Source organism: Pezoporus flaviventris, unplaced genomic scaffold (genome assembly GCF_033815535.1).
Source record: "Pezoporus flaviventris isolate CSIRO_AGI_PZ_B2104156 unplaced genomic scaffold, CSIRO_AGI_Pfla_v1 ptg000078l, whole genome shotgun sequence".
In the NCBI taxonomy this organism is placed as follows: Eukaryota; Metazoa; Chordata; class Aves; order Psittaciformes; family Psittacidae; genus Pezoporus; species Pezoporus flaviventris.
Window position 1 is genome coordinate 8,455,026 of NW_026892626.1, and position 27,860 is coordinate 8,482,885.

The window sequence follows — 27,860 nt, forward strand, 5'->3', positions numbered from 1 at the left end:
CGGGCCTGGCCGGGCCGCAGGGAGCGGGGCCTGACCCGGTAGGGCTTGGCCCGGAAGCCCGCCCCCCGCGGCCGCGTGAGCCTCCCTGGCAGGGGCGTGCTGCGGGGCCCGGTGCTTTCCGCTGCACGCCCCTTGGAGCCGGGGTCCCTGCTCGTCGCGGAGCCGCTAGCTCCCGAGCCGCGCCGCTGGTAGCGGTCGGTGAAAGCCCAGCTGGCCTGACCCTCTTCGTTTCTTTCCCCGGAGCGGCGCCGGAGATGCTCATCCACATGGATCAGAAGGAGGAACTGCGGTTGTCCCGCTCCTGCGAAGGGAAGAGTGCTCTGAGCGGCACCTCAGGTAAGGGCCGTCAGTGTGAACCCGTCATGAGAAAGAGTGCTCCGGGAGCACCAGCGCCCCCAGAATGTACAAGGGCGGAGGTGCTGGGTTGGAGCAGGGCCCGTCCAGCTTCACCTGCTGCCTGTGGCGACGGTATTCATAGCGCCACAGGGCACCAGGCTGGGAGGGATCTCAAGGATCATCCAGTACAACTTTTCCAGGCAAAGCATGACCTGGACTGGATGTCCCAGTGCCCTGTCCAGCTGAGTCTTTAAAGCGTCCAACACTGGGGAGTGCACCACTTCCCTGGGGAGATTATTGCAATGGCTGGTTGTTCTCACTGGGAAAACTTTTCCTCTTGTGTCCAACCAGAATCTGCCCAGGAGTAACTTGTACCCCTCGTCTTTTCCATGTGACTCCTTGTGAAAAGGGAGCCCCCGTTTTCTTCGTAGGCACCCTTAAATACTGGACTGTGGTGATCATGTCTCCCCCGAGCCTTCTGTTCTCTAGGCAGAGCAAGCCCAGCTCTCTCAGCCTTTAATCATACAGCAGGCAGCAGGCCCAGCCTTTTATCAAGACTCAGAGAAGGGCAGACAAGCAGTGATGTGTCCCTGTATCCTTTCACAGGCCTGAGCCGTCTGTGGCTTCAGAAGCTCCTGAACTAGGCCCATAATGTCTCAAGATCTATCTTCTTGCCTTCTCAAGCTGTGCACATTGTAGCAGCCGTGGCAGCTTGCAGCAAGCAAGGAGTTCCCCAGCTTATTTAGGTGATGAATTGCTGCCTCCTTTAGTTTACTTTGAAAGTGCCTTTTCCTGTTGGCAGGAGTTCTTAATTTAGAACAGGTGATGCAGGATAGATGCCAAACCACCCCACAGGCCACTTGTGTTTTTATAGTCCTTTGTGATACCCCCTGTCAGCTGTACCTTTTCCCAGCAGAATGGGCAGTTGACTCATCTCCTATACAGAAGCTGCTCTGTGCCTCTGATGGTTCCTGTCATGCCTCTGTCTTCCTCAGCTCTGTCAGAGTGTCTGTGACATGGGGGATCCATCCTCCCGCTTGCACACAGTAAGAATGTGGGGTTTGAGAAGCAAGGCAGAATTACATTCTCTTTTCTTCCCTATTGTTTCCCCCCCCCCCCGCACTAATTGCTGCTTGACTGGCTGTGTTGTGTGCCTAGGAGCTTCAGTTTTCATCCAGCTGCTCAGACTCCAAGGTGCTATTCCTGAATGATATCAAGAACATCCTAGTCCCAGCCTGGTGTGAGTGCAAGCTGTAGAGGCTGTTCTCCTCTATGGGTCTTTGTTTACCTGCAGTGAATGTCTCCTGTCACCTGGTTGGTCAGTATCTCAAGGCTGTGCCACAGTTTGTAGTCAGCCTTTATGTCTTTAACCCTGAGGAACACAAAATCATCAGCAAATGTTTCCACCTCCTTTTCCCTTCCTTAGCACCCTGTGAGGTTCATTCATGCCACAGCAGCTTAGGTTCTTTACCTGTTTTGGCGAAGGATGAATGTCTTTTGGGAATGCCTCTGGACCCCACATGTCCCTTTTGATAAAGCTGGGGACATCTCTGAAGAACTCTGAGTGGTTTGTGAAGTGAGACATCTCATTCCAAAGGCCGTGCCAGGTCTTCCCCAGTCTGTCCTATTGCCATCTGTCCATTAATTCTTATGCTCAGATTTCTGTTTGTGTGCTTGGAATGTTGGGCTCCAGATCTCCCCTCCAGCCCTTTCTGTGGCATCACAACAGCCACCTCTAGTCCCAGCAGTGAGGTACCACAGTCAGAAGTCCAGCAGCTTACTCTGCTTACCTGGAGCTTGCCTTGTAGCTATAGCACTGGCACTCTTGGGCATATCAGAGGTCCTGCCATCAACCCTAATTGGCATGGGCTGAGGAAGATCCACATTCTTCATGTTTCTTTTGCTTATTCATTTTTGCCAGTATAGCCATATGCTTCTAGTATTAAATCCTCATCATTGTGACCTTGCTCTCCTTCCACTTGAAATACTTCCAGTGAGTTCCTGTCTTGGTTTTGATCAAAGCCTTTACAGACAGCGTGTCCTAGATGCCAGTGAAGGTACCTGAGAGCTCAGGAGTAACAGAAATGATTGTAGAAGCGCTAGAGCCGTGACAGTAATTGTAAAAAGAATCCTGACACCCCTGATCTTCCCCCAAAAATACAGAACACCATACAAAACTTAATTGTCACATACTTCTGAAGGCTTTTTCATGGTCTATGTAAAGAACCATACTTCTGTGTAAGTGCCAAAGTTAGCATCTCTTTGGGCGCAATGGCAACAGAACAACTTTGCTAGCTCCACTGTCTAGTCAGTAAGTCTGACGAACGGGTCAAGAGCTTCATGCTGGCCTGCCAGAAACATCCTCTTTCCATCCTGTCTGTGAATATCACCTTGCTCTTTTCCTTCAGGCCTGGCTGGAGTAGCTGCAGACAAATGGAAATGCCTTCATGGTAAATAGCAAAATTTCAGTTTCTGTTCCTCTCAAGGGATGGTTTTAATGAATACTATGTGAGGGAAGAAGTGGCATCACTACCACAGCAAGCTGCCACGGAAGGTATCTTAGGAGTTCACTGTGAAATCATATTGTGATGTTTTCTTGTGCTTCCTAGAAAGAGGAAGATGAAATATGTACATATATCAGTCTGGGGTCAAACTTCTAGACTCTCTTTATTGCACACTTACGGTTCAGTAGCACCTCACCTCTTCCATGGCCTGCACTTCCTTCTCACAGCTCTGCCAGACAACAGGAGGATGCCTGTGGTTTGTACAGCAATCCCATGCGACCGATAAATTACTGGTTTATTTCGTAAGAGTGTTCAGAGAACCACAAGATATCTGTGGAATCTTTAAGCAGATCTGGAGATGTGCTTTGTGTGCATGTCGCACAGGTCCTGCCTTGCTCATTCAGCCTGCAAAGAGCTATGTTTCCTGTGGACAGCAAAAGGCACAGCATTGTTGAGGGCATGTGCTTCGGAACCTGCTACCTGCTCATCAAACCACATTCAGAGCAGTGGGCTGGAAGGAGTCACAGCTCTCTGTGAACACTCTAGAAATCAGCACTTGTCTTGAGCAGGCTTTCAGGTGATCTTGGGTCTGTGCAGTGAACATTCATACCACTAACACTTCTGCAAGACTTTATGTACATGAGAAGGCAGGGATTTGTTAATTGCCTTTGTCCCAGGAGCCATTCGTAACTGTTCAGCTAACGTTAATTCAACTTGCCCCTACCTTCATCTTCTTCATGTATTTGATATCCTCACTGCATGATCTGGAACCAGCCATGGGGGATGTTCAGTTCACCCACCACCTTGCACGCCCAACAGGTTTGTTCTGCACCAGTGAAAGCATAAATTTAATTGTCTTCTGCTCTAAGAGTGGCATACGCGAGGCTCCAGGTGGTGCCCGTGTCTCATACCTTGTGCATCTTCTCTTTCTCTGCAGTACCAGCAGCACAAGAACACAGAGATTACTGTTGCAATCCAAGTAATTGGCAGTTGTTCACGGCCTTCCTCTGACTCCCAGTTCAACTTTTAGTAACATCCTCTGGAAACAAGCAGAGAGAGCTGGGCTTGTTCAGCCTGGCCAAGAGAAGGCTCTGGGGAGATCTTAGAGCAGCTTCCAGCACCCAAAGGGCCCAACAAGAAATGGGGAGAGGGGCTTTTGTCAAGAGCAAGTAGGGACAGGAGAAGGCGGAATGGCTTTAAACTGACAGAGGGGAGATGTAGATAAGGTGAAAGAAGTTCTTCCCTGTGAGGGTGCTGAGGCTGTGGCACAGGTTGCGCAGAGGAGCTGTGGTGCCCCATCCCTGGCAGTGTTCAAGACCAGGTTGGATGGGGCTTGCGGCAACGTGGTCTAGTGCAAGGTGTCCCTGCACAAGTCAGGAGGCTGGAACTGGATGGGATCTGTAAGGTCCATTCCAGCTAAAACCATCCTGTGGTTCTATGATTTTCAGGTACACCATCCTGGAAGAGCAAGCATCTTTCCCATTCAAGCAGTAAACTTTTGCCTCTAGTATGCCAGTGATTGCAGTAGATTCAGGTTCCGGTGAAGCATGCAGGGCAATTTATGGCATTTGCTCCTGTGAACACTGAAAAATCCACTGTGTAGTTTGGAGATAATTACCATGTCCTGAACGCAGGATATAGCAGAATGTTTTATACTTAAAGTCAATCTATTTGCTGAATTTTTAGCATTTGGCCCCTTGCGATTTGCCCTGTTCAAAGCTTCCAGTCCTGCCTGTGACTTATCTGGATTCTCATTTTCTTGCAGCTGAAGATGGGATTGTGAGCACGAATGAAGACAATGCCCATCAAGGCATACCCAGGCTAGTGGAGGCCAAGGGTTTCTGCTCAAGACTCTCCGAGGAGAACAGTTCCCAGGGTCGTGCACAGGACCCTGTTCTCCCACGCAGGTCAGAAAGGATTCAGAGATCCAAGGGCTTCCAGGTGAGCTCCAACTTCATCCAGCATCGGCGAATCCACACTGGAGAAAAACCCTTCACCTGCACCGAATGTGGGAAGAGTTTCCATCACCGATCACATTTTATTCACCACCAGAGCATCCACACAGGGGTGTGGCCCTACAAGTGCTCTGAGTGCGGGAAGAGCTTCAGCGTGAGCTCGAAGCTGAACCAGCACCTGGTGACCCACACCGGGGAGAAGCCCTACAAGTGTGCCGAGTGTGGGAATAGCTTCTCCAAGAACTCACAGCTTATCCTGCACCAGCGGGTCCACACTGGGGAGAAACCCTACGAGTGCAGCACCTGCGGGAAGAGCTTCAGTGTGAGCTCGAGGCTGATCCAGCACCAGTTAACCCACACTGGGGAGAAGCCCTACAAGTGTGCTGAGTGCGGGAAGAGCTTCTCCAAGAACTCGCAGCTTGTCCTGCACCAGCGGGTGCACACTGGGGAGAAACCCTACGAATGCAAGACCTGCAGGAGGAGCTTCAGCATGAGCTCGAATCTGATCCGGCACCAGTCAACCCACGCCAGGGAGAAGCCCTACAAGTGTGCCGAGTGCGGGAAGAGCTTCTCCGACAGCTCGCAGCTCCTCCAGCACCAGCGGGTGCACACTGAAGAGAAACCCTATGAGTGTATGGAGTGTGGGAAGAGCTTCAGTGTGAGCTCATCCATGACACGACACCAGCGGATGCACACCGGGGAGAAACCCTACAAGTGCAGCACCTGTGGGAAGAGCTTCAGTGTGAGCTCAGCCCTGACACAACACCAGTGGGTCCACACCAGGGAAAAGCCCTTCAAGTGTGCTGAGTGCGGGATGAGCTTCAGCGTGACCTCAGCCCTTACACGACACCAGCGGGTGCACACTGGGGAGAAACCCTACGAGTGCACGAACTGCGGGAAGAGTTTCAGTGTGAGCTCATCCCTGACACGACATCAGCGAGTCCACACCGGGGAGAAGCCGTACAGATGTGCCGAGTGTGGGAAGAGCTTCTCTTACAAGTCAAAGCTCGTCCAGCACCAGTGGGTGCACACTGCGAAGGAACCCTACGAGTGCAGGAGCTGTGGGAAGAGCTTCAACTTGAGCTCAGCCCTGACACGACACCAACAAGTCCACACCAGGGAGAAACCCTACGAGTGTATGGATTGTGGGAAGAGCTTTGACCGGAGCTACGCGCTCATTAAACACCTGCTGATCCACACCGGGGAGAGGCCCTACATCTGCACCTACTGTGGGGAAAGCTTTCGGCAGAGTCCCCACCTCATCCGGCACCAGCGCATCCACACCGGGGAGCGTCCCTACGTCTGTGCTGAGTGTGGGAAGGGCTTCAGAGTGAGCTCGGCGCTCTTCCGGCACCAGCAGACCCACAGGGGAGCCCTAGGTGGGGTGAGTGTGGGGAGCGGTGAGGTCTGATACCCTGTGAGCAAAGCCCAATGTCTCCCCTTCCCATTGACCACCCTGCTTGTGGAGGGTGAAAGCAGTTTCTTCCTAGGAGAATGAGCCCTCAGAGATGAAGAAGAGGAGAGGTGATGGAGGGAGCTGATTGGAGGTTTGGGGCAGGTGCCAGGAGGAAGGTGCCCGACTCTTTTCAGTGGTGGGCAGCCCCAGGATGAGGAGCAGTGGCCATGAACTGAAACACAAGAGCTTTCACCTGGACATGAGGAAGAACTTGTTCTGTTGCAGTGTCAGAGCACTGAATAGGCTGTGTAGGGGGATGTGGAGGCTCCCTCTCTGGGCACATCCAAGCCCCGCCTGGACACGTTCGGGTGTCCCTGCCGCGTCAGGGCTGGGACCGGGTGACCCCTGGGGTTGGCTCCCATGGCTGGTGCCGCTCACAATGACCCTGCGCAATAAACTATCATAAAATGTCGCCGCTTTTCCTTTCCTGGACTGCGCCTGCGCAGGGGCTCGTGCCATGTAAAAATTATTCTGTGAGGCCCATTTCCAGCACGAAAAACCTCCCTGTGGGAGGAGGAGAAGGTGTGAAGCTCTTCTGATGTGAGTGCCAGGTTACCTATGTGAAGGCTCTTAAAGCTGCTAGGCCTGGGGTTTGTCTCCACTGCAGTGATGCTTGGGTATGCGCGGCCACGTTCTGCTGCTGCTTGTTAAAGCAAGGATTAAAGTTCTGCATGTAGGGAAAGAGCCTGAAGTTGTAAACTGGTTGAACAGCAAATTTGAACTCTGTACCACCTGGGTGTTTGCAAAGTACTGAAACTTAATGTGGAAATATGTCTGAGGCAAACTAAGTGCTGGCTAGATGAGATAGGGATGTTTTCTCTGAGGGTTTGAACACTGTTATTGGGAAAGAAATGTTTGGAGTGCTGAGGTGTTTTGTACTAAGCCTTGTCTCCAATTTGTAGCCCCACTATCCCACCTCCTGTAGCTGTTGGATTCCTCCCAGGAGGCTTCTGATAGGGCACCGGGAAGGTATGTGTTTACCCTGAACATCAGCCACATCTTGATGAGCAGAGCTCATGAAGCAAATGAAATGTCATTCCAGCCTCTGCAGTGGAAGTGGGCAGCTGCTCGAGCCGCCTGCTTGGTGAGAAGGACACTGCCTCTTGCAGCGGTGGATAACCGGGAGAAATGAGGGCCCTGAGGAGTGACGATGTTGTTGGCTTTCAGCTACCATTTTCTGAATAAAAGGGATGTGTAATGGTAAGAGATGCAGTGATTCTTACTTCCCTTCCTCTGAGTTGTCATGTGATAGCCTAGTACTGAAAAGGACAGGGGTTTGATTTGTCCTGACTTGTCTCCTGAATTCACGGCTCATCATATCTATGCTGGATGGTACTGGGAAAACCCTCAGCTTCCTTCTTGTCGTGTGTATGTAGTGTCCTCACCTTGGGCTGAAAGGACTGGTGTTGTCACTGTCCTGCCTATCACTGTAGAGGTGATCATGTCAGATGGAGCATCTGCAAAAACAGTTGTGGGAGATACAAGTCTGACTGCACCGAAGTCCTTAAATGACCCTTTGTGTGCTAACCCCTTCTTCAGTAATTCACTGCTCTGAGTTGTGCTTCTACAACAGTAGTTACAGGTTTGGGTAAAGGCTTCTGAGAGCCCAGCAGATGCCCCATGGCATGGAGAGCAAAGTCCCAGTGCTGGTGAGTGCTGCTAAACATGAGTGTGTTGCCAGACATGGGTGCAGAGGCTCTGTCAAGTGACTTAGCAGATGTGTCTTGTAGAACGATGCTCTCTGGAGTCACACTGTGTATATCTGGCCATTGGGAGCCTTGAGCCGTTGCTGCTGCTGTTGACTAGTCATGTCTGAGGCTTGATCTGGTGGCTTCCTTTGGGTTGGATGTAATGTCAAGCCATCTCCAGGCCTCTTGCTGTCTGTAGGATGGTGCTGAAGTGCTCTTTGTAGCTCTGCTCTCACCTGCTCCTGTGTGCCAGTGGCTGCAGGCCTGGCAGCATGCAGAGGCAGCACACCCTACCTGCAGGACTCTGCCTGTCTGGAAGTATAAGATAAATTGGAACCAGTTTCTCTAGTTTAATTTTGGAATCTGCATTTCTTGAGGAGTGCCTGACTTGAAGCCAGCTGTGCAGGAAGCCAGGATGCCATCAGGACTTGTGCAGCTGTGCTGGCAGGAGGCTGGCTGTGCTGAGGCCCGCAGGCTGTTCCCCTGGGCCCACAACCAGCTCCTGGCTCAGCCTGGGCAGGTTCTGCCTCTTTGCTTCAGTTTCCCTTCCCCATGGTGGATGTTTGGAGCTGTGACAAGTTTGCTGACCTGGTGTGGTGCTTGCTGTTCAGTGAGTGATCAAAATGAAAATAGCGCCCTTGAACCTGCCTTCCTCTTGATGCGCGGATAGACTCCACAGCTCATTAAAACTGTAAAGTAGCTATGCTTTATTCAGCGCTGAGGCGTATGGGGGATAGCTCCTCCAAAAGCATGCGCACCTTAGCGTCATTTCCCTTTATATTTATTCTCTAAAGTTATACATATGTCTGAGGTTCCACAACATGCCTATACATATTCATGTCCTATCCCCACTTCGTATTATAATGAGCTAAGAATTCCTTTATGCCTGTGCAGTACCTCCTGGTGGTCATGGGCGAGAGTCTCAAGATGAAGTAAACAAGTCTTCCTCGAGCCTGAACTTTTCACCTCTAGTCTTTATGCGTGCTCTTTGGAGGCTTGGTCATTGTCCAAACTGCAGAGCCAGTTTCAGCCGGCCTAGGCGTCCAAAGGACTGGAATCAAGTCACGGTCCCTATCTCTTAACAATAGCCACCTCCTTATATTTTATTCTAGCATATACAGCGAGTATGATAAGCATGAACGAATAGTAACATTCTTAAGCAAGCAGCTTGATCTACCCCCTTGTACATTGCAAGTATGATAAGCATGAGCAAGAAGTAACACCTAAGTAAGCAGCTTGACCTACCTCCCCTGTACGTCGGTTAACCCTTTGCATCAGTCCCCCCTTTTCTATAAAGTTAGTGAATTCTTTTACTAATACATAGGCTCTTTTCCTAGCGAGCTTCTACAAAAGATATCAGTGGTTTATCATGTGTCTTTGACAAAGAAATTAGAGCTTCTACTTGTTGCAGCATTTTCCAATTTCAAACTAACAGCACAGTAGAGAATATAAAATTTATTCCTACTAATATTAAAAGAACAACTATAGGGTGAAGAAGCATATTTAGAACACCAGTTGCAATAGGTGACCACCCAAAAAGTACATCCCACCAGTGATGAGTTGTATCTTGTCTTTTTGTAAGACCCTGTTTATTTTTAAGATTCATTCTAATGGATGTGGGTGACAATTTATTAGTTGATGGGATACAACTGGTTTTAAGTATGTAAAGTCACACAAATATAAAGGTTGAAATAATTTCCAACAGTGATAATCTCATCATCTTCACAGAAACATAAGCAGTTCTGAAACAAACACAGTTCTGGCATCTCAAAATGACAAATATCCTGCTTTTTGTCAAGGCATATACTCTTAGCATTGATTGTGGGGTGGGTTTTTTTTGAGCTTTCACAGTTCTAGTTGGAAAGGCTTCTGGCCAACCTGAAAAGGTATCCGTTAATGCCAACAAATATCTATACCCCCCTTTTCTTGGCAGTTTCGTGAAGTCAATTTGTCATTGTTGTCCTGACCTGTTACCCCTCCCAGTTTGGCCTATCTTTGGCCTAGGGTTGTTTTTGGAATTCGTTTGGAGGCAGAGATTGCATTATTGAGTTATACAGGTTTCTAGCCATAATTTTGCTTATTAAATGCCTATGCAAGGCATTCACTCCAGTGCGTTTTTGATATTCACTCCTTACTAGGGACCATAACAGGTAAGAGGGGACTATTATTTTTCCCTGTGCTGTGCTAGCCCACCCTTCCTCATTGAAGGTTCTGCCTTGGTCTATAATTAATTTCTAATCTTCTTTATCATAATTTGGCTTACCTTTCAGGGAAATTTGCCCATCCAGAATTAGGGCCCCTTCTGTTGTCATCTCACCTTTTGCCGCTTCTTTTGCCTCTCTGTCCGCCAGCTCATTTCCCTCCTCCAATTCTGAGCTCACCTGGTTTGCCTTGATGTGTATAATTGCTGCCTTCTCAGGTAGTTGGATCGCTTCCAACAGTCGTATTATTTCTTGTGCATATTTGATGTTTTTCCCTTGTGAGTTTAATAGTCCTCTTTCTTTCCAAATGGCTCCCTGTGCCTATACAACCCCAAATGCATATCTTGAGTCTGTACAGATGTTTATATTTTTTCCTCTTGCTATTTCTAAGGCTCTAGTCAGAGCAATTAGTTCCACTTTTTGTGCAGATGTGTTTATTGGCAAAGGTCCAGATTCTGTTACCTCTCTGCAGGTGTTAACTGCATATCCAGCATGTCATCTTCCACTGATGACATAACTGCTCCCATTAGTAAACCCGGTTTCTGCGTCGTCCAAAGGGCTATCCTTCAGGTCTGGACGGCAGGATTATGTGGCCTCAATGGTTTTTAGGCAATCATGGTGTACCGGTTCTCCTTTGTTTTCACTGAGGAAGGAAGCTGGGTTGACAGTGTTAGTCACCACTATCTCTACGTCATCTTGTTTTGGCATTTGACATATTGTCTCTTTTCGGTCTTGTGTCAAGTGTTCGCTGTCCAGTACTAATTTCATATTCTAGGTAAATTATTTTTGCTTTACTATCTGGGCTTTTTTCTTGGATACCCTATATCCCTGGAGTCACAGAAAATTTAACAGGCTTATCATTCAGGCAACACCCGTCTCTTTTGTCTGAATGGCTATTAAGATGTTGTTTATATATTGCAATAGCTTCCCTTCTTCCGGCGAAGCCTCTCAGGACTCTAAGTCTTTTGAAAGTTGTTCTCCAAACAGGGTGGGACTGTTCTTAAATCCCTGAGGCAACACCGTCCACATGAGCTGGGGTTTGCGCCCATTCTTAGGGCTTTTCCATTCAAATTCAAACATTTTCTGGCTGGCTTCGTGAAGAGGGAGGCAAAAGAAAGCATCTTTCAAATCTAAAACAGTAAACCAAGTTAACTCAGGTGTCAAGCATGTTAATAGAGTATATGGATTTGCTACCACAGGGTAACGATCCTCAGTTTTACTTTTAAAGTGATCTCATCTTCTTTGAAAGTAATGGTCGCTCCCAAGTGTTCCAATAAATCTCTCCCTAGGAGAGCTTTTGGGGAGTTAGGCATATATAAGAATATTTCAATGATTTATAAAAATAAGCCTTTTCACTTTGGCCAGTCGTCCCTTTTACCATAATATAATCATCCCCCAAAGGCATCAAAGCTTTGTTTAAAATTGAATACTTTGTGCCCGTATCAGCTAAAAATTCTATTTTCTTTTTTGTTCTTTAGCTTCATTACTATCAGTGGATCTGCTAGGGAAGATTCCCCAGGTCCCTGTCAGTCTAGTTCCAATTCAGTCACCGGAGCCACCCCATGGCACTCCCCCACACCAAGGGCAGTCTCACTTCCAGCGTCCCAACTCCCCATAGCACGCACACCAATCCGGTTTCACAGAAAAAGAGTCCACTCCCCCACCTCTGCCCGATATTCCTCCTACTCCAGTTTCAAAGCAACCACCGCAGCTGTGGCTATAGCACTATCTGGCCTTTTTTTTTCTCCTACCTGTTTCTCTGCTCTGCAGGGGCTGCAGATGCCTACCTCTGCAACAGCACTTCTGTTTTAACCCTTTTTCAACTCTGAATGTGAATCTGCCGCTTGTTGCCAGTGACAGCAATCTCCTGCTCCTTATTAATGTCTGATAGGACAGATACAGAGGGTGCTTCTCTTGGAGGTATTTGTGGTATATAATTTTCCTATCTATCTTCCTGATTACTGTTTTTTAACTTTAAACATCTTTCCCCAGTATCACATGCTGAACAACATTTCTCCATCTTAACTTCTAGGTTTTTTTCCCTGTCCTTCTCCAAAGCAAAAATTAAGGGATCTGGTGGAGCTATATTAATTTTACATTCAGTCTGTCACTCCAGCTGGTTTCTTAAAGTGAAAAACATATCTGCATATATTATTTCATCCCATTTTCCTTGCTCCCTCAAAACAATATTAATTGTAATGATGTATTATAGTTCAGAGTTCCATTTTTAGGCCATTTTTTTTTTTGATCATCCAAAGTATATAAAGGCCACTATTGCTCATAATATCTTACTAATGTTTTCTTGTTTACCAAGCCCTCAGGAAACCTTTCCAGTTCTTTCCAGTGTGCCAAAATGCAATCCAATGGGCTTTTATTCAGAATTTTCTGCTTTGACCGGTTCCCATTTCAAACAGTCTTTTACAAATCTTTATAGCCTCTCTTTCAGTGTTCTGCAAATGCACTTATAAAAATATGAGAGTACCTACACCCAAGTTTTATGATATTCTCGGGGAGTTCAGTAAAATAATATCTCTGAGTTCTGCAGATCAACTCCTCTGCTGTTAGATAATAGTTTCAGTTCTAATAAAATTTATACTCCTAGTATGCATGGCAGGTTCTACTGTTCAAATATTACTATGCTATACTTTTCTGATACAGCCACTGGGGTGCAGAAAGGGAACTTTTCTTAATCTTTCAATTAGTCACAGTTTACTTCCATCTACTTCTCCCCAAGCATTTAAATCATAACAAATACACTTTGTCTGACTCCGGACGCTGTCTTTGCGGAAAACACGGAACTGTGGATTAGGACTCCACACTCGCTTTGTAGCTATGCCACGTCTCATTCACACAAAACACTTGCACACGGGATCCCACAGACACACAATGGTTCCGCTTACCCTTCTTCTGCTTCCTACACAGTCATTAGCAGGTCCGTCCTAGCTCCCAAAGCCTGGGATGTGACGAAAACCCGGACGCACCTGATCCGCCCTCAGAATTGCTAGCAGCCACTCTATCGGTTGGTGAGTCCCCTGCTTGCAAGCCCTACCTGCCAAGGGGAACTATGCTGTGTGCCAGACGTCTCTGCATGCCTTACCAGCAGCCTCGGGCCATGTGTACGCCTTATAGACCCCCTGTAAGTCCCAAGACAATTACAAACCTAAATTCCAAACATACAGTTTTTCCGCAGCTGGCACAGGTTGTTGTCTGTTCCCGCAGTGAGCAGACGAGAAGCAGAGCTCCCCCAGGCAAGTGGCCTGGGGCACCTAGCATGTCCGCCCCTCAGCTGATCCTGCAGCTGAACAGAGGTCTCCTGGATGGCTCACCAAATTGATGCACAGATAGACTCCACAACTCGTTAAAGTTGTAAAGTAGGTATGATTTATTCAGTGCTGAGGCGCATGGAGGATAGCTCCTCCAAAAGCATGCACACCTTAGCATCATTTTTCCTTTATATATATACTCAACAGTTATGTATGAGGTTGCACAACATGCCTGTACATATTCACAACCACTCTACCCTCCGGCTGGGGAGGCTGTGCTGTGTCCTATCCTGTGCTGCAGGGCCCTGGGGATGTGGGGCTGCTTCCCCTGTGACTTCTGTTCCTGCAATGGGCTGGCTGGCATCACAAGGTAGTGTTTTGTGGTCAGCCCTCCCCTTGGGGAAGGCTCTGTCCCAGTGAGCCCAAGGACTGTGTGATCACAGGGGAAACCCTCACCCTGGTGATGTGTCCTCCAGACTGGGTGCTCAGACCCAGCTCCCAGTGCTCCTGGCTGAGTCCTCTGCTGGAGTGTGGAGGGCAGCGGAAGTGGCTGTGGAACAGGGCTTCAGAAACTCAGGGAGAGGAGCCAGAGGGAAGTTAATTCATAGCTGGGGTGCTCCATGTGAGCTGGGAGCCAGGAGCTGATGTGCTGGTGCTGGCCCTGTGCTGAGCTTGGTGAACTTGCAGCTGCCTGCCTGCTCTTCTGGCCCTGAGGGGGCTGACCTCGAATGGGAGGTGTAGTAAATCTGTTTGATCAAAGTATACCAGCAGGGATGGGAATGAGTAATCTGGCTAAAGCTGGCAGCAAGCAGTTGAGTCTCTACTATCAATTGCCCTTCAGAAATGCTTTGACCATTTGGCATTTGTGTTTGTGTCCTGCTGGCCAAGGCGAGCCAGTTTTCCATGGTTTCCTGGGCAGACTCATGTGATGGCAGCTTCTTGGTTTGAAAGATGACCCTAGAGGTGAACTATGCTCTAGGGAGCTGCCTCTCTTGCCTTTGCAGAATGCCCACTGGTTTAGGCAAGACTGTTGTCTTGGAGGTTAGTTTAAACAGTAAATTCACACACATGCTCTGAAAGTCGAGGCTTCAGACTTGGGAAGAGTGAGCAGCGTGCTTCCCAGAATACCTAGATATTCTGTGCTGGTTGACTTCTCTTTGACTTGAGACAGTTTCATGCTGCCTGGCTGCATGGCCACTCGATGGGTCTGGAGTGGTGTGTCACTTGCAGCTATCTGTAGCAGACTAGTCAGAAAACCTGGTCAGTGTCATTTCCAAAGTGGGCTGATCTTAGTCTGTAAACTCTCTGGGACTCTTGGGGGAAGTCTTGGACCCTAAAGTGTCATCTTTTACATATTTATTTTCACAGCATCTTCTGACTTTTGTCATTCTGGCAGTTCTGATTCTGCACACTCTTACCGAACAAAATGGACTCAACACTTCAAAATAAGAAGCTGGATTTCTAAAAGTATTTATATTTTTTGAACATGTCAATGTTTTTATTTTTTATACCATATATCTTTGAGTTTATTTGATTTATACGACATACAATAAACAATGTGTAAGGTACTAATGATAAGTTATGTCTTATGACAGGTCGGGGATGCATTCTAAGCAGCAACACTGGGTCTAGTGGAGAGCAGTAGAGTCTACGCCTGTACTAACTGTGTGCACTACACTGTATCATAAAAAAATATTCAGTATGTTATAACAAAACTGTGAATTTTAGGCACTGAAAGTGTCTCCATACTCCTGTCTTTGTCATCCTTAAAGCTTGCACCAGGGCAGTCTCTGCCTAATGCAGAAAGATGACTTAAATACCGCATCTGTGCTCTCAGGGTTTGCAGGTAACTGCTTTGCGGGGGCTTGGCTTGGTGCTTCCTTGTTGCTGCCATTGACAAACTGAGATGTCTCTTGTAATTCTGAAACTTTCCTCAGATGATGAGAAAAGGATTAAAAATCTTTTATGGCCTTCAAGACCACAAGGATGTTTCTGACATGCACTGCAAATTCCCTGACAGAAATCATTCAATCCCCTGCTTCATTACTCCATAAGCAAAGGCAGCCTTCCCAAGCTAGCACTGGTGTTGCCATGTGCCAGTGATGATGTGTTGCCAGCCAGTTCTGTTTGTATACATTCATGTGTTTTCTTGCCTTCCTAATGCAGGCTCATTTGTCTTGGAAAATGCATTGCTTTCATTTTTACTTCCAGTGGGTAGTAACAACTATCAAATATATTTTGATACTTCTGTTTAACACTTCCAAGGCTGCAGAAGAAGCAAACCACACCCAGCTTTTCAACTAAGGTATTGATTGCTTTTTAAGCTAAAGAAAGGAGCAGGTATGTTACTGGCATTGTACAAAGCTTGTCTTGCCAATATACACTGTGTGAGCCCTGACTGAGCTTCGGAACACACTGCTTATAAATTTACTGTGACAGTGAAATGATCAGCGGCACTGTGGGTCATCCTTTGGAGCTACCACCACGTTGATTTGTGCGCTGCCTGAAAACATAGCCTCTGTAGGTTTATTCTGAAAAGCTGTGCTGCAGATGTTTACGTACCTTCTCGGATCTTGCATCTGAAAAGAGCTGTTTTCTTATACAGGCACAGTTCTGTGCGTACACGTATTTCAGAACATATTCCCTGCCTTAATGCCATGTCGAGTGGGTGTTATCCACGGCTAATGCAATAATGAAAGTATATAAACCTGTAACAAATGCTTATCAGCACGCCTCTGGCTATGGTCATGCACTCAGCACTGTTCCTTTTGCTTTCTTGTCTTTGTCCCTCCATAAAACCCTGTTACCTCGTTTGGAGGAGTGAGCTCCTATTTCACAAATGGGGACTCCTCCAGGATAAAGCCTGCCTTGCTTCCGTGGGCTTAGGGGAATTCGGGCGAAAGGCATGCCCTGCCGATTTTGGCGGTTTGTTCGGTTTCTTCTGGTCTCATCAGCACTTGCAGGTCATATTCTGGTCAAAGAAGGGGACTCATAAAGCAAAAGCGGGGAAGGGCTCCCAAGGAAACCGCGGTCTGCTGTAATTCACATGCATGAAGGCCTGGACAAGAAAACAGAGTGTAAGTATTGTTCGGTTAGTTGGGAACATGGGGATGATCGGTGTGTGAATGAGACATGGACCGGGTATACGGGATCTGTGAAGCAAGTGCGGGGTCTTTCTAACCGCAGTTCCAATCTCCCACAAGGGAATTGGCTGGTGAAGAGACAAAGTGAATCAGTAAGAAAGACTGAAATACCCTCCAGGATATAAGTATGGGACAACGGGTGGGTAAGCCAGGTCCCGGGAAAAAAAGGGAGCAAGGAAATGCCGGCCGAAATACCCCCAGACAGTCCACTGGGGGGTTATGTTAGCCAAGAGGGAATATGGTTCATGTACAAAAGGAAAGGACAAGATAAATTCAGCAGGAAGAGATGCAAGACTAGGGCTGTCAGGGGCTCTGCCTCCTGGGCAATAAAAGTGGGACCCCAAGGGGAGAAATCGGAGTTCTTAGTATGTATCAGGGATACCTGTAAGTCGTGAGGAGATGTCCTACGTGAGATAAAGAGCGCAGGTCCTCGCCCCAAGGGTTGTGTTGGGTTGGTTTGGTAGGGTATCAATACAAGGTTCACTGTACTAATGGCTTCACGAACCTTTGGTGGGTAAACACTGTCTTAAGATTTATGTGTTAGCAATTACTGGCTTAGACGACATTCTGTGAAGTGGGTGATTGAGAGACAGGCCCTTGTGTGAATGAGTGTTTTGTGTAAGTGAGACGTGGCATAGCTATGAAGAGAGCGTGGAGTCCTGATCTGCGATTCCATGTTCTCTGCGAGAAGAGCGGCCAGAGATGGCGTGTATATCTCATGAAATTGAACCTATTGTTGAGTTTTGGTGTCCTATCCACCATGATATTGTGTGTGATCCAGTTTTCATCTTTGAACAGTTTGTTTGTTTGGATAAAGTGTCAGTGAAATTTGCTCGGGATTTTTGGTGTGTTAATTGCCTGGTAAATTGGTCCGATTGGGACCGGACTGAATGTTCGGGTGAATTAGTACTTGTAGTTTGTGGAAACCTGGGAGAACTGAAGAACCAGTAGAGCAATATAGGGGTTAACTGTCAGAGTAGTGATCAAGCTCCCTGGCGCAGGGCTCCAACTAGCCCTTAGGCTATCTGTCATCACTGTTGTTTGTATATCCAAGCTAAGTGTCCTGCTTGTTCAAAATGAATTCTCTCTTTTGGTGGGAGACAAACAGTTTATTTACAGAAGTGTTTGGAATTTGGGTGTATCGCTTGTGGGTGCAGCATGCCCTTATACCTTTTACTCTGGGTAAGATACTACTGTTGTAGGGCTAACCATGTCGTATATCTTTAAAGGCTTACAATGGGAGGACAGCAGAGTGGGGGAATTCTCAAAAAGAGCCCTTTAGGTTGCATTTTAGCTCATTGGAAAGATACAGGGGGGCCACTGGGAGGAAGTGTGAATAAGAAAACCTTGACCAAATATTGTAACCAGTGATGGCCTTCATATAAGTTGGAAGATGGGGAAAAGTGGCTCTTCAATGGAACTTGGAATTATAATACCTTATTACAATTGTTATTTTTGAGATGAGAAGGAAAATGGGATGAAGTTTCATAATGCTGATATGTTCTTTACCCTTCGGGATCATCCTGAATGGCAGACAAAATGTGGGCTGGTGGCTCCACAAGACCCGATGGTGTTGGCACTGGAGAAGGGTAATAGGAAGGAAGGAAAAGAGAAGTTAAAGAGATGTTGTTCGGCACGTAGTATAGAGCAGATGTACCAGACTGGGAAAGGCAGGGGAGAGATAACAGGATTTAGTGGCCCCACTAAACATGAATGAATGATTTCACACCATCCTTCTACTTACCAGTTAGATTGGAGACAGTGCCTCCCGAACATCTGTGAGCTTGGGATACTCCTTGTCTGCCCATCCTGCAATAAATTTTGTGCGAAGGTCACACTGGTCTAAATATTTGCCAGCTGTCAGAGAAGTCACAGATATGGGTGGTTTCAGCTAGTTTTGTGATTACTGGGACATCCAACTGTGCCGAAGTGTGAACCCGTCATGAGAAAGAGTGCTCCGGGAGCACCAGCGCCCCCAGAATGTACAAGGGCGGAGGTGCTGGGTTGGAGCAGGGCCCGTCCAGCTTCACCTGCTGCCTGTGGCGACGGTATTCATAGCGCCACAGGGCACCAGGCTGGGAGGGATCTCAAGGATCATCCAGTACAACTTTTCCAGGCAAAGCATGACCTGGACTGGATGTCCCAGTGCCCTGTCCAGCTGAGTCTTTAAAGCGTCCAACACTGGGGAGTGCACCACTTCCCTGGGGAGATTATTGCAATGGCTGGTTGTTCTCACTGGGAAAACTTTTCCTCTTGTGTCCAACCAGAATCTGCCCAGGAGTAACTTGTACCCCTCGTCTTTTCCATGTGACTCCTTGTGAAAAGGGAGCCCCCGTCTTCTTCGTAGGCACCCTTAAATACTGGACTGTGGTGATCATGTCTCCCCCGAGCCTTCTGTTCTCTAGGCAGAGCAAGCCCAGCTCTCTCAGCCTTTCCTCATACAGCAGGCAGCAGGCCCAGCCTTTTATCAAGACCCAGAGAAGGGCAGACAAGCAGTGATGTGTCCCTGTATCCTTTCACAGGCCTGAGCCGTCTGTGGCTTCAGAAGCTCCTGAACTAAGCCCATAATGTCTCAAGATCTATCTTCTTGCCTTCTCAAGCTGTGCACATTGTAGCAGCCGTGGCAGCTTGCAGCAAGGAGTTCCCCAGCTTATTTAGGTGATGAATTGCAGCCTCCTTTAGTTTGCTTTGAAAGTGCCTTTTCCTGTTGGCAGGAGTTCTTAATTTAGACCAGATGGTGCAGGATAGATGCCAAACCACCCCACAGGCCACTTGTGTTTTTATAGTCCTCTGTGATACCCCCTGTCAGCTGTACCTTTTCCCAGCAGAATGGGCAGTTGACTCATCTCCTATACAGAAGCTGCTCTGTGCCTCTGATGGTTCCTGTCATGCCTCTGTCTTCCTCAGCTCTGTCAGAGTGTCTGTGACATGAGGGATCCATCCTCCCACTTGCACACAGTCAGAATGTGGGGTTTGAGAAGCAAGTCAGAATTACATTCTCTTTTCCTCTCTATTGTTTCCCCCCCAGCGCTAATTGATGCTTGACTGGCTGTGTTGTTTGCGTAGGAGCTTCAGTTTTCATCCAGCTGCTCAGACTCCAAGGTGCTATTCCTGAATGATATCAAGAACATCCTAGTCCAAGCCTGGTGTAAATGCAAGATGTAGAGGCTATTCTCCTCTGAAGGTCTTTGTTTACCTGCCGTGAATGTCCCCTGTTACCTGGTTGGTCAGTATCTCAAGGCTGTGCCACAGTTTGTAGTCAGCCTTTATGTCTTTAACCCTGAGGAACACAAAATCATCAGCAAATGTTTCCACCTCCTTTTCCCTTCCTTAGCACCCTGTGAGGTTCATTCATGCCACAGCAGCTTAGGTTCTTTACCTGTTTTGGCGAAGGATGAATGTCTTTTGGGAATGCCTCTGGACCCCACATGTCCCTTTACATAAAGCTGGGGACATCTCTGAAGAACTCTGAGTGGTTTGTGAAGTGAGACATCTCATTCCAAAGGCCGTGCCAGGTCTTCCCCAGTCTGTCCTCTCGCCATCTGTCCATTAATTCTTATACTCAGATTTCTGTTTGGAATGTTGGGCTCCAGATCTCCCCTCCAGCCCTTTCTGTGGCATCACAACAGCCACCTCTAGTCCCAGCAGTGAGGTACCACAGTCAGAAGTCCAGCAGCTTACTCTGCTTACCTGGAGCTTGCCTTGTAGCTATAGCACTGGCACTCTTGGGCATATCAGAGGTCCTGCCATCAACCCTAATTGGCATGGGCTGAGGAAGATCCACATTCTTCATGTTTCTTTTGCTTATTCATTTTTGCCAGTATAGCCATATGCTTCTAGTATTAAATCCTCATCATTGTGACCTTGCTCTCCTTCCACTTGAAATACTTCCAGTGAGTTCCTGTCTTGGTTTTGATCAAAGCCTTTACAGACAGCGTGTCCTAGATGCCAGTGAAGGTACCTAGTAGCTCAGAAGTAACAGAAATGATTGTAGAAGTGCTAGAGCCGTGACAATAATTTCAAGGTCTATCAGCACAAGGAATCAGCACAAGCCCCTTGTCTTGAGCAGGCTTTCAGGTGACCTTGGGTCTGTGCAGTGAACAGTCATACCAGTAACTCTTCTGCAAGACTTCATGTACATGAGAGGGCACGGATCTGTTCCTTGCCTGTGTCCCAGGAGCCAGTCGTAACTATTCAGCTACCGTTAATTTGACTTGCACCTACCTTCATCTTCTACATGTATTTGATTTCCTCAGTGCATAATTTGGAACCAGCCATGGGGGATCTTCAGTTCACCCACCACCTAGCACGCACAACAGATTTGTTCTGCACCAGTGAAAGCATAATGTTAAATTCAGCTCTAAGACTGGCAAAAGCCAGGCTCCAGGTGGTGTCCGTGTCTCATACCTTGTGCGTCTTCTCTTCCTCTGCAGTACCGGCAGCAAGAGAGCACGGAGATTACTGTTGCAACTGAAGTAACATTCTGCTGAACAACGCAGTTGTTTATGGCCTTCCTCTGACTCCCAGTTCAACTTTTAGTAACATCCTGTGGAGACAAGCAGAGAGAGCTGGGCTTGTTCAGCCTGGCCAAGAGAAGGCTCTGGGGAGATCTCAGAGCAGCTTCCAGCACCCAAAGGGCCCAACAAGAAATGGAGAGAGGGGCTTTTGTCAAGAGCAAGTAGGGACAGGAGAGGGCGGAATGGCTTTAAACTGACAGAGGGGAGATTTAGATAAGGTGAAGGAATTTCTTCCCTGTGAGGGTGCTGAGGCTGTGGCACAGGTTGCGCAGAGGAGCTGTGGTGCCCCATCCCTGGCAGTGTTCAAGACCAGGTTGGATGGGGCTTGCAGCAACGTGGTCTAGTGCAAGGTGTCCCTGCACAAGTCAGGAGGCTGGAACTGGATGGGATCTGTAAGGTCCATTCCAGCTAAAACCATCCTGTGGTTCTATGATTTTCAGGTACACCATCCTGGAAGAGCAAGCATCTTTCCCATTCAAGCAGTAAACTTTTGCCTCTAGTATGCCAGTGATTGCAGTAGATTCAGGTTCCGGTGAAGCATGCAGGGCAATTTATGGCATTTGCTCCTGTGAACACTCTGAAAAATCCACTGTGTAGTTTGGAGATAATTACCATGTCCTGAACGCAGGATATAGCAGAATGTTTTATACTTAAAGTCAATCTATTTGCTGAATTTTTAGGATTTGGCCCCTTGCGATTTGCCCTGTTCAAAGCTTCCAGTCCTGCCTGTGACTTGTCTGGATTCTCATTTTATTGCAGCTGAAGATGGGATTGTGAGCACGAATGAAGACAATGCCCATCAAGGCATACCCAGGCTAGCGGAGGCCAAGGGTTTCTGCTCAAGACTCTCTGAGGAGAACAGTTCCCAGGGTCGTGCACAGGACCCTGTTCTCCCACGCAGGTCAGAAAGGATTCAGAGATCCAAGGGCTTCCAGGTGAGCTCCAACTTCATCCAGCATCGGCGAATCCACACTGGAGAAAAACCCTTCACCTGCACCAAATGTGGGAAGCGTTTCAAGCACTGATCACATTCACCACCAGAGCATCCACACATGGGAGTGGCCCTACAAGTGCTCTGAGTGCAGAAAGAGCTTCAGTGTGAGCTTGAAGCTGAACCAGCACCAGGTAATCCACATGAGGGAGAAGCCTTACAAGTGTGGCACGTGCGGGAAGAGCTTCTGCGTGAGCTCGCAGCTTGTCCAGCACCAGCAGGTGCACAACGGGGAGAAATTATACCAGTGCAGGACCTGCGGGAAGAGCTTCAGTGTGAGCGAAGCCCTGACACGATACCACTGTGTGCAAACTGGGGATAAGCCCTACAAGTGTGCCAAGTGCGGGATGAGCTTCAGCATGAGCTCAGCCATGTCTCGACACCAGCGGTTGCACACCAGGGAGAAACCCTACAAGTGCAGGACCTGCGGGAAGAGCTTCAGCGTGAGTGCAGCCCTGACACGACACCAGCGGATGCACACTGGGGAGAAGCCCTACAAGTCTTCTGAGTGTGAGAAGAGATTCACCAGGAACTCACATCTTGTCCTGCACCAATGGATGCACACTGGGGAGAAACGCTACGAGTGTATGGAGTGTGGGCAGGGCTTCAGGGAGAGCTCGAAGCTGATCCAGCACCAGGTAATCCACACTTGGGAGAAGCCCTACAAGTGTGCCAACTGCGGGAAGAGCTTCTACGGGAGCTCGCAGCTTGTCTGGAACCAGCGTGTGCACACCGCTGAGAAACCCTACGAGTGCAGGACCTGCAGGAAGAGCTTCAGCATGAACTCAGCCCTGACACAACACCAACGGGTCCACACTGGGGTGAAACCCTACGAGTGCAGGACCTGCAGGAAGAGCTTCAGCATGAACTCAGCCCTGACACAACACCAACGGGTCCACACTGGGGTGAAACCCTACAAGTGCAGGACCTGCGGGAAGCGCTTCAGTGTGAACTCATCCCTAATACTACACCAGCGGGTCCACACCGGGGAGAAACCCTAGAAGTGCAGGACCTGCGGGAAGAACTTCAGCGTGAGCTCAGGCTTGAAACAACACCAGTGGGTCCACACCCGTGAGAGGCCTTACAAGTGTGCTGAGTGCAGGATGAGCTTCTCTGTTAACTCAAAGCTCGCCCGGCATCAGCGGATGCACATTGGGGAGAAACCCTACGAGTGTACAGATTGTGGGAAAAGCTTCATCTGCAGCCCTACGCTCAAGAAACACCAACGTTTCTACACCGGAGAGAGGCCCTACATCTGCACCTGCTGTGGGAACAGCTTTCAGCAGAATTCCCACCTCATCCGGCACCAGGGCATCCAAACTGACAGGGTCCCTACGTCTCTGCCGACTATGGGAAGGGCTTCAGTGTGAGCTCGGCACTCTACCAGCACCAGCAGACCTACAGGGGTGGGGAGCCCTAGGTGGGGTGAGTGTGGGGAGCAGTGAGGTATGATACCCTGTGAGCAAAGCCCTATGAAGCCTATCGCTGTCCCAGTTTCTCCTTTGTTGGGTGAAACAGATCTGTTATTCAAGCCTCATAGTGCCTAGCACAACACTGCTTTACATACATCAGCTATAAGTGCCTGTCACTGTCACTGTCCCTGCTTGGGGTGTCCCAGGCAGAGCTGACTGCATGCTGGGATGGGCAGGGCAAATACTGGCTATCTCCAGAACAGAGGCTCTTCAGGAAGTTCATGTGTGCCTGTCACACTCCATCCCTACTCTCCCCAGGTGCGAAGCTGGTTGACTGATGTGCCCCTTGTGCTGTTCTCCCAGGCAGTATGAGAAGACAGATTCTGGATGCAGTGCCTGGCACAAGGGCTGATGACCAAAGTGCGGAACTGGACAAGATCTGTGAACTTACCAGGAGTTTCCCTCCTTGGTCCCTTTGATGAGGTGCTGGACTGTGGCTCTGGGGACAGGGGTAGCGTTTAGGTGGGCACCTCTGAAAGTGCCTTAGACTTGAATTATTACCTAGATGTAGGCTATGTTCAGGTGAAGTCTTGAACCTCCCTGGGATCAGGCAGTGTAAAAATTATTCTGTGAGGCCCCATTTCCAGCACCAAAACATCCCCATTTGAGGAGGGAGAAGGTCTGAAGCTCTTCTGATGTGAGTGCCAGGTTACCTTTGTGAGGCTCTTCAAGCTGCTAGGTCTGGGCTTCTGGGGTTTGTCTCCACTGCAGTGAAGATTGGCTATCTGCAGCCACATTCTGCTGCTGCTTGTTAAAGCAAGGATGCAAGTTCTGCATGTGGGGAAATAGCCTGAAGTTGTAAACTGGTTGAACAGCAAACTTGAACTTGTACCACCTGGGTGTTTGCAAATTACTGAGCTTCTCGACAGGGTGCCAGAGCAAAGCCAGGCCTTCAGTCCTGCTTCCCTGCCCCAGCAGTGTCTGCTTTGTTCCAAAGGTACTGGATTGTTGGGATTAAGTGTCTTCCTACCCTGAGAAGAATGGCTGTGCATCTTGAGCATGAAACTTGCTGTGGAAATGTGTCTGGGGCAAACTAACTGCTGGCTAGATGAAACAGGGATGTTTTCTCTGAGGGTTTGAACACTGTTATTGGGAAAGAAATGTTTGGAGTGCTGAGGTGTTTTGTACTAAGCCTTGTCTCCAATTTGTAGCCCCACTATCCCAGCTCCTGTAGCTGTTGGATTCCTCCCAGGAGGCTTCTGGTAGAGCACCGGAAAGGTATGTGTTTACGCTAAACTTCAGCCAGGTCTTGATGAGCATTGCTCATGAAGCAAATGAAATGTCATTCCAGCCTCTGCAGTGGAAGTGGGCAGCTGCTCGAGCCACCTGCTTGGTGAGTTGGACACTGCCTCTTGCAGGGGAGCAAAACCACAAGAAATGAGGGCCCTGAGGAGTGACCATGTTGTTGGCTTTCAGCTACCAGTTTCTGAATAAAAGGGATGTGTAATGGTAAGAGATGCAGTGATTCTTACTTCCCTTCCTCTGAGTTCTCGTGTGATACCGTAGTACTGAAAAGGACAGGGGTTTGATTTGTTCTGACTTGTCTCCTGAATTCATGGCTCATCATGTCTATGCTGGATGGTACTGGGAAAAATCTCAGCTTCCATATTGTCCTGTTTATGTAGTGTCCTCACCTTGGGCTGAAGGGACTGGTGCTGTCACTGTCCTGCCTATCACTGTAGGGGTTACCATGTCAGATGGAGCATCTGCAAAAGTAGTTGTGGGTGATACCAGTCTGACTGCACCGAATTCCTTGTGTGCTAACTCCTTCTTCCAGCAGCAGACACTGCTGCTGGAACAGTAATTCACTGCTCTGAGTTGTGCTTCTACAACAGTAGTTACAGGTTTGGGTAAAGGCTTCTGAGAGCCCAGCAGATGCCCCATGGCATGGAGAGCAAAGTCGCAGTGGTGGTGAGTGCTGCTAAGCATGAGTGTGTTGCCAGACATGGGTGCAGAGGCTCTGTCAAGTGACTTAGCAGATGCGTCTTGTAGAATGATGATCTCTGGAGTCACACTGTTTATGTCTGGCCATTGGGAGCCTTGAGCCATTGCTGCGGCTGTTAACTAGTCATGTCTGAGGCTTGATCTGGTGGCTTCCTTTGTGTTGGATGTAATGTCAAGCCATCTCCAGGCCTCTTGCTGTCTGCAGGGTGGTGCTGAAGTGCTCTTTGCAGTTCTGCTTTCACCTGCTCCTCTGTGCCAGTGGCTGCAGGCCTGGCAGCATGCAGAGGCAGCACACCCTACCTGCAGGACTCTGCCTGTCTGAAAGTGTAAGATAAATTGGATCCAGTTTCTCCAGTTTAATTTTGGAATCTGCATTTCTTGAGGAGTGCCTGACTTGAAGCCAGCTGCACAGGAAGCCAGGATGCCATCAGGACTTGTGCAATTGTTCTGGCCAGAGGCTGGCTGTGCTGTGAGGCAGGCATGCTGTTCCCCTGGGCCCATGACCGGCACCTGGCTCAGCCTGGGCAGGTTCTGCTTCTTTGCTTCAGTTTGATTTAGAGAAAACTCCAGGAACAGACTTGCCAACAAAGTTTTCAAGCTGACAAGCAGGTATTCTTTATTGCGGCGCCAGGAGACACGGATAGAATCATAGAATCAGAATAGTTAGGGTTGGAAAGGACCTTAAGATCATCAAGTTCCAACCCCCCTGCCATGCGCAGGGACACCTCACACTAAACCGTATCACCCAAGGCCTTGTCCAACCTGGTCTTGAACACTGCCAGGGATGGAGCATTCACAGCCTCCCTGGGCAACCTATTCCAGTGCCTCACCACCCTAACAGGAAAGAATTTCCTCCTTATATCCAATCTAAACTTCCCCTGTTTGAGTTTTAACCCGTTACCCCTTGTCCTATCACTACAGTCTCTAATGAAGAGTCCCTCCCCAGCATCCCTATAGGCCCCCCTTCAGATACTGGAAGGCTGCTATGAGGTCTCCACACAGCCTTCTCTTCTCCAGGCTCAACAGCCCCAACTTTCTCAGCCTGTCTTCATACAGGAGGTGCTCCAGTCTCCTGATCACCCTCGTGGCCCTTCTCTGGATTTGTTTCAACAGTTCCCTGTCCTTTTTATGTTGAGGACACCAGAACTGTAAACAATACTCCAGGTGAGGTCTCACAAGAGCAGAGGAAAGGGGCAGGATCACCTCCTTTGACCTGCTGGTCACGCTCCTTTTGATGCAGCCCAGGATACGGTTGGCTTTCTGGGCTGCAAGCACACACTGAAGCCAGCTCATGTTCATTTTCTCATCAACCAACACCCCCAAGTCCTTCTCTGCAGGGCTGCTCTGAATCTCTTCTTTGCCCAGCCTGTAGCTGTGCCTCTGATTGCTCCGACCCAGGTGTAGGACTTTGCAGTTGTTATGGTTAAACTTCATAAGGTTGGCATCAGCCCACCTCACAAGCATGTTGAGGACCGTTTGGATGGCATTCCTTCCCTCCAGCTTATCAACTGAACCACACAGCTTGGTGTCATCGGCAAACTTGCTGAGGGCGCACTCAGTCCCACTGTTCATGTCACCGACAAAGATATTGAAGAAGGTCGGTCTCAACACCAATCCCTGAGGGACACCACTCATTACTGGTCTCGAGCTGGACACTGAGCCATTGACCACAACTCTTTGTGTGCGGCCATCCAGCCAGTTCTTTATCCACCGAGTGGTCCATCCATCAAATTGATGTCTCTCCAGTTTAGAGACAAGGATGTTGTGTGGGACAGTGTTGAACGCTTTACACAAGTCCAGGTAGATGACATCAACTGCTCTGTCCCTGAGTTCTGTAGCCCCATCATAGAAAGCCACCAAGTTGGTCAGGCAGAATTTCCCCTTAGTGAAGCCATGCTGGCTGTCACCAAGCACCTTGTTGATTTTCATGTGCCTTAGCATGCCATCCAGGAGAATCTGCTCCAAGATTCTGCCAGGCACGGAGGTGAGACTGACTGCTCTGTAATTCTGCGGGTCATCCATTTTCTCCTTCTTGAAAATGGGGGCTATATTTCCCTTTTTCCAGTCATTGGGAACTTCACTTGACTGCCATGATTTCTCAAATATGATGGCCAGTGGCTTAGCAACTTCATTCGCCAGCTCCTTCAGGACCCGCGGATGGATTTCATCAGGACCCATGGACTTGTGCACGTTCAGATTTTTAAGATGGTCTCGAACCAGATACTCTCTTACAGTGTACCCAAGGTCTTCATCCTCACAGTCCCTGCATCTGCCTTCCAAGACTTGGGTGGTGTGGTCAGAGCCTTTGCCAGTGAAGACCGAGGCAAAGAAATCATTCAGAACCTCAGTCTTCTCCAAATCCTGTGTAGCCAGTTCTCCTGAGAGCTTCC

At 48.6% G+C, this 27,860-nt stretch overlaps 2 protein-coding genes across 3 annotated transcripts in view; one reads left to right on the plus strand and one right to left on the minus strand.

Annotated features, from left to right (window-relative positions):
* LOC133279583 (zinc finger protein 850-like) lies at positions 1-23,474 on the plus strand. Its single transcript, XM_061473438.1, is given in 5 exon segments — positions 1-336; positions 4,606-6,125; positions 21,999-22,072; positions 22,074-23,374; positions 23,377-23,474. Coding segments are annotated over 5 exon segments (3,075 nt in total). The 5' UTR covers positions 1-254.
* The window catches only part of LOC133279591 (heme oxygenase 2-like), a 230,566-nt gene that overhangs the window by 20,588 nt on the left and 182,118 nt on the right, over positions 1-27,860 (minus strand). The window lies entirely within an intron of this gene.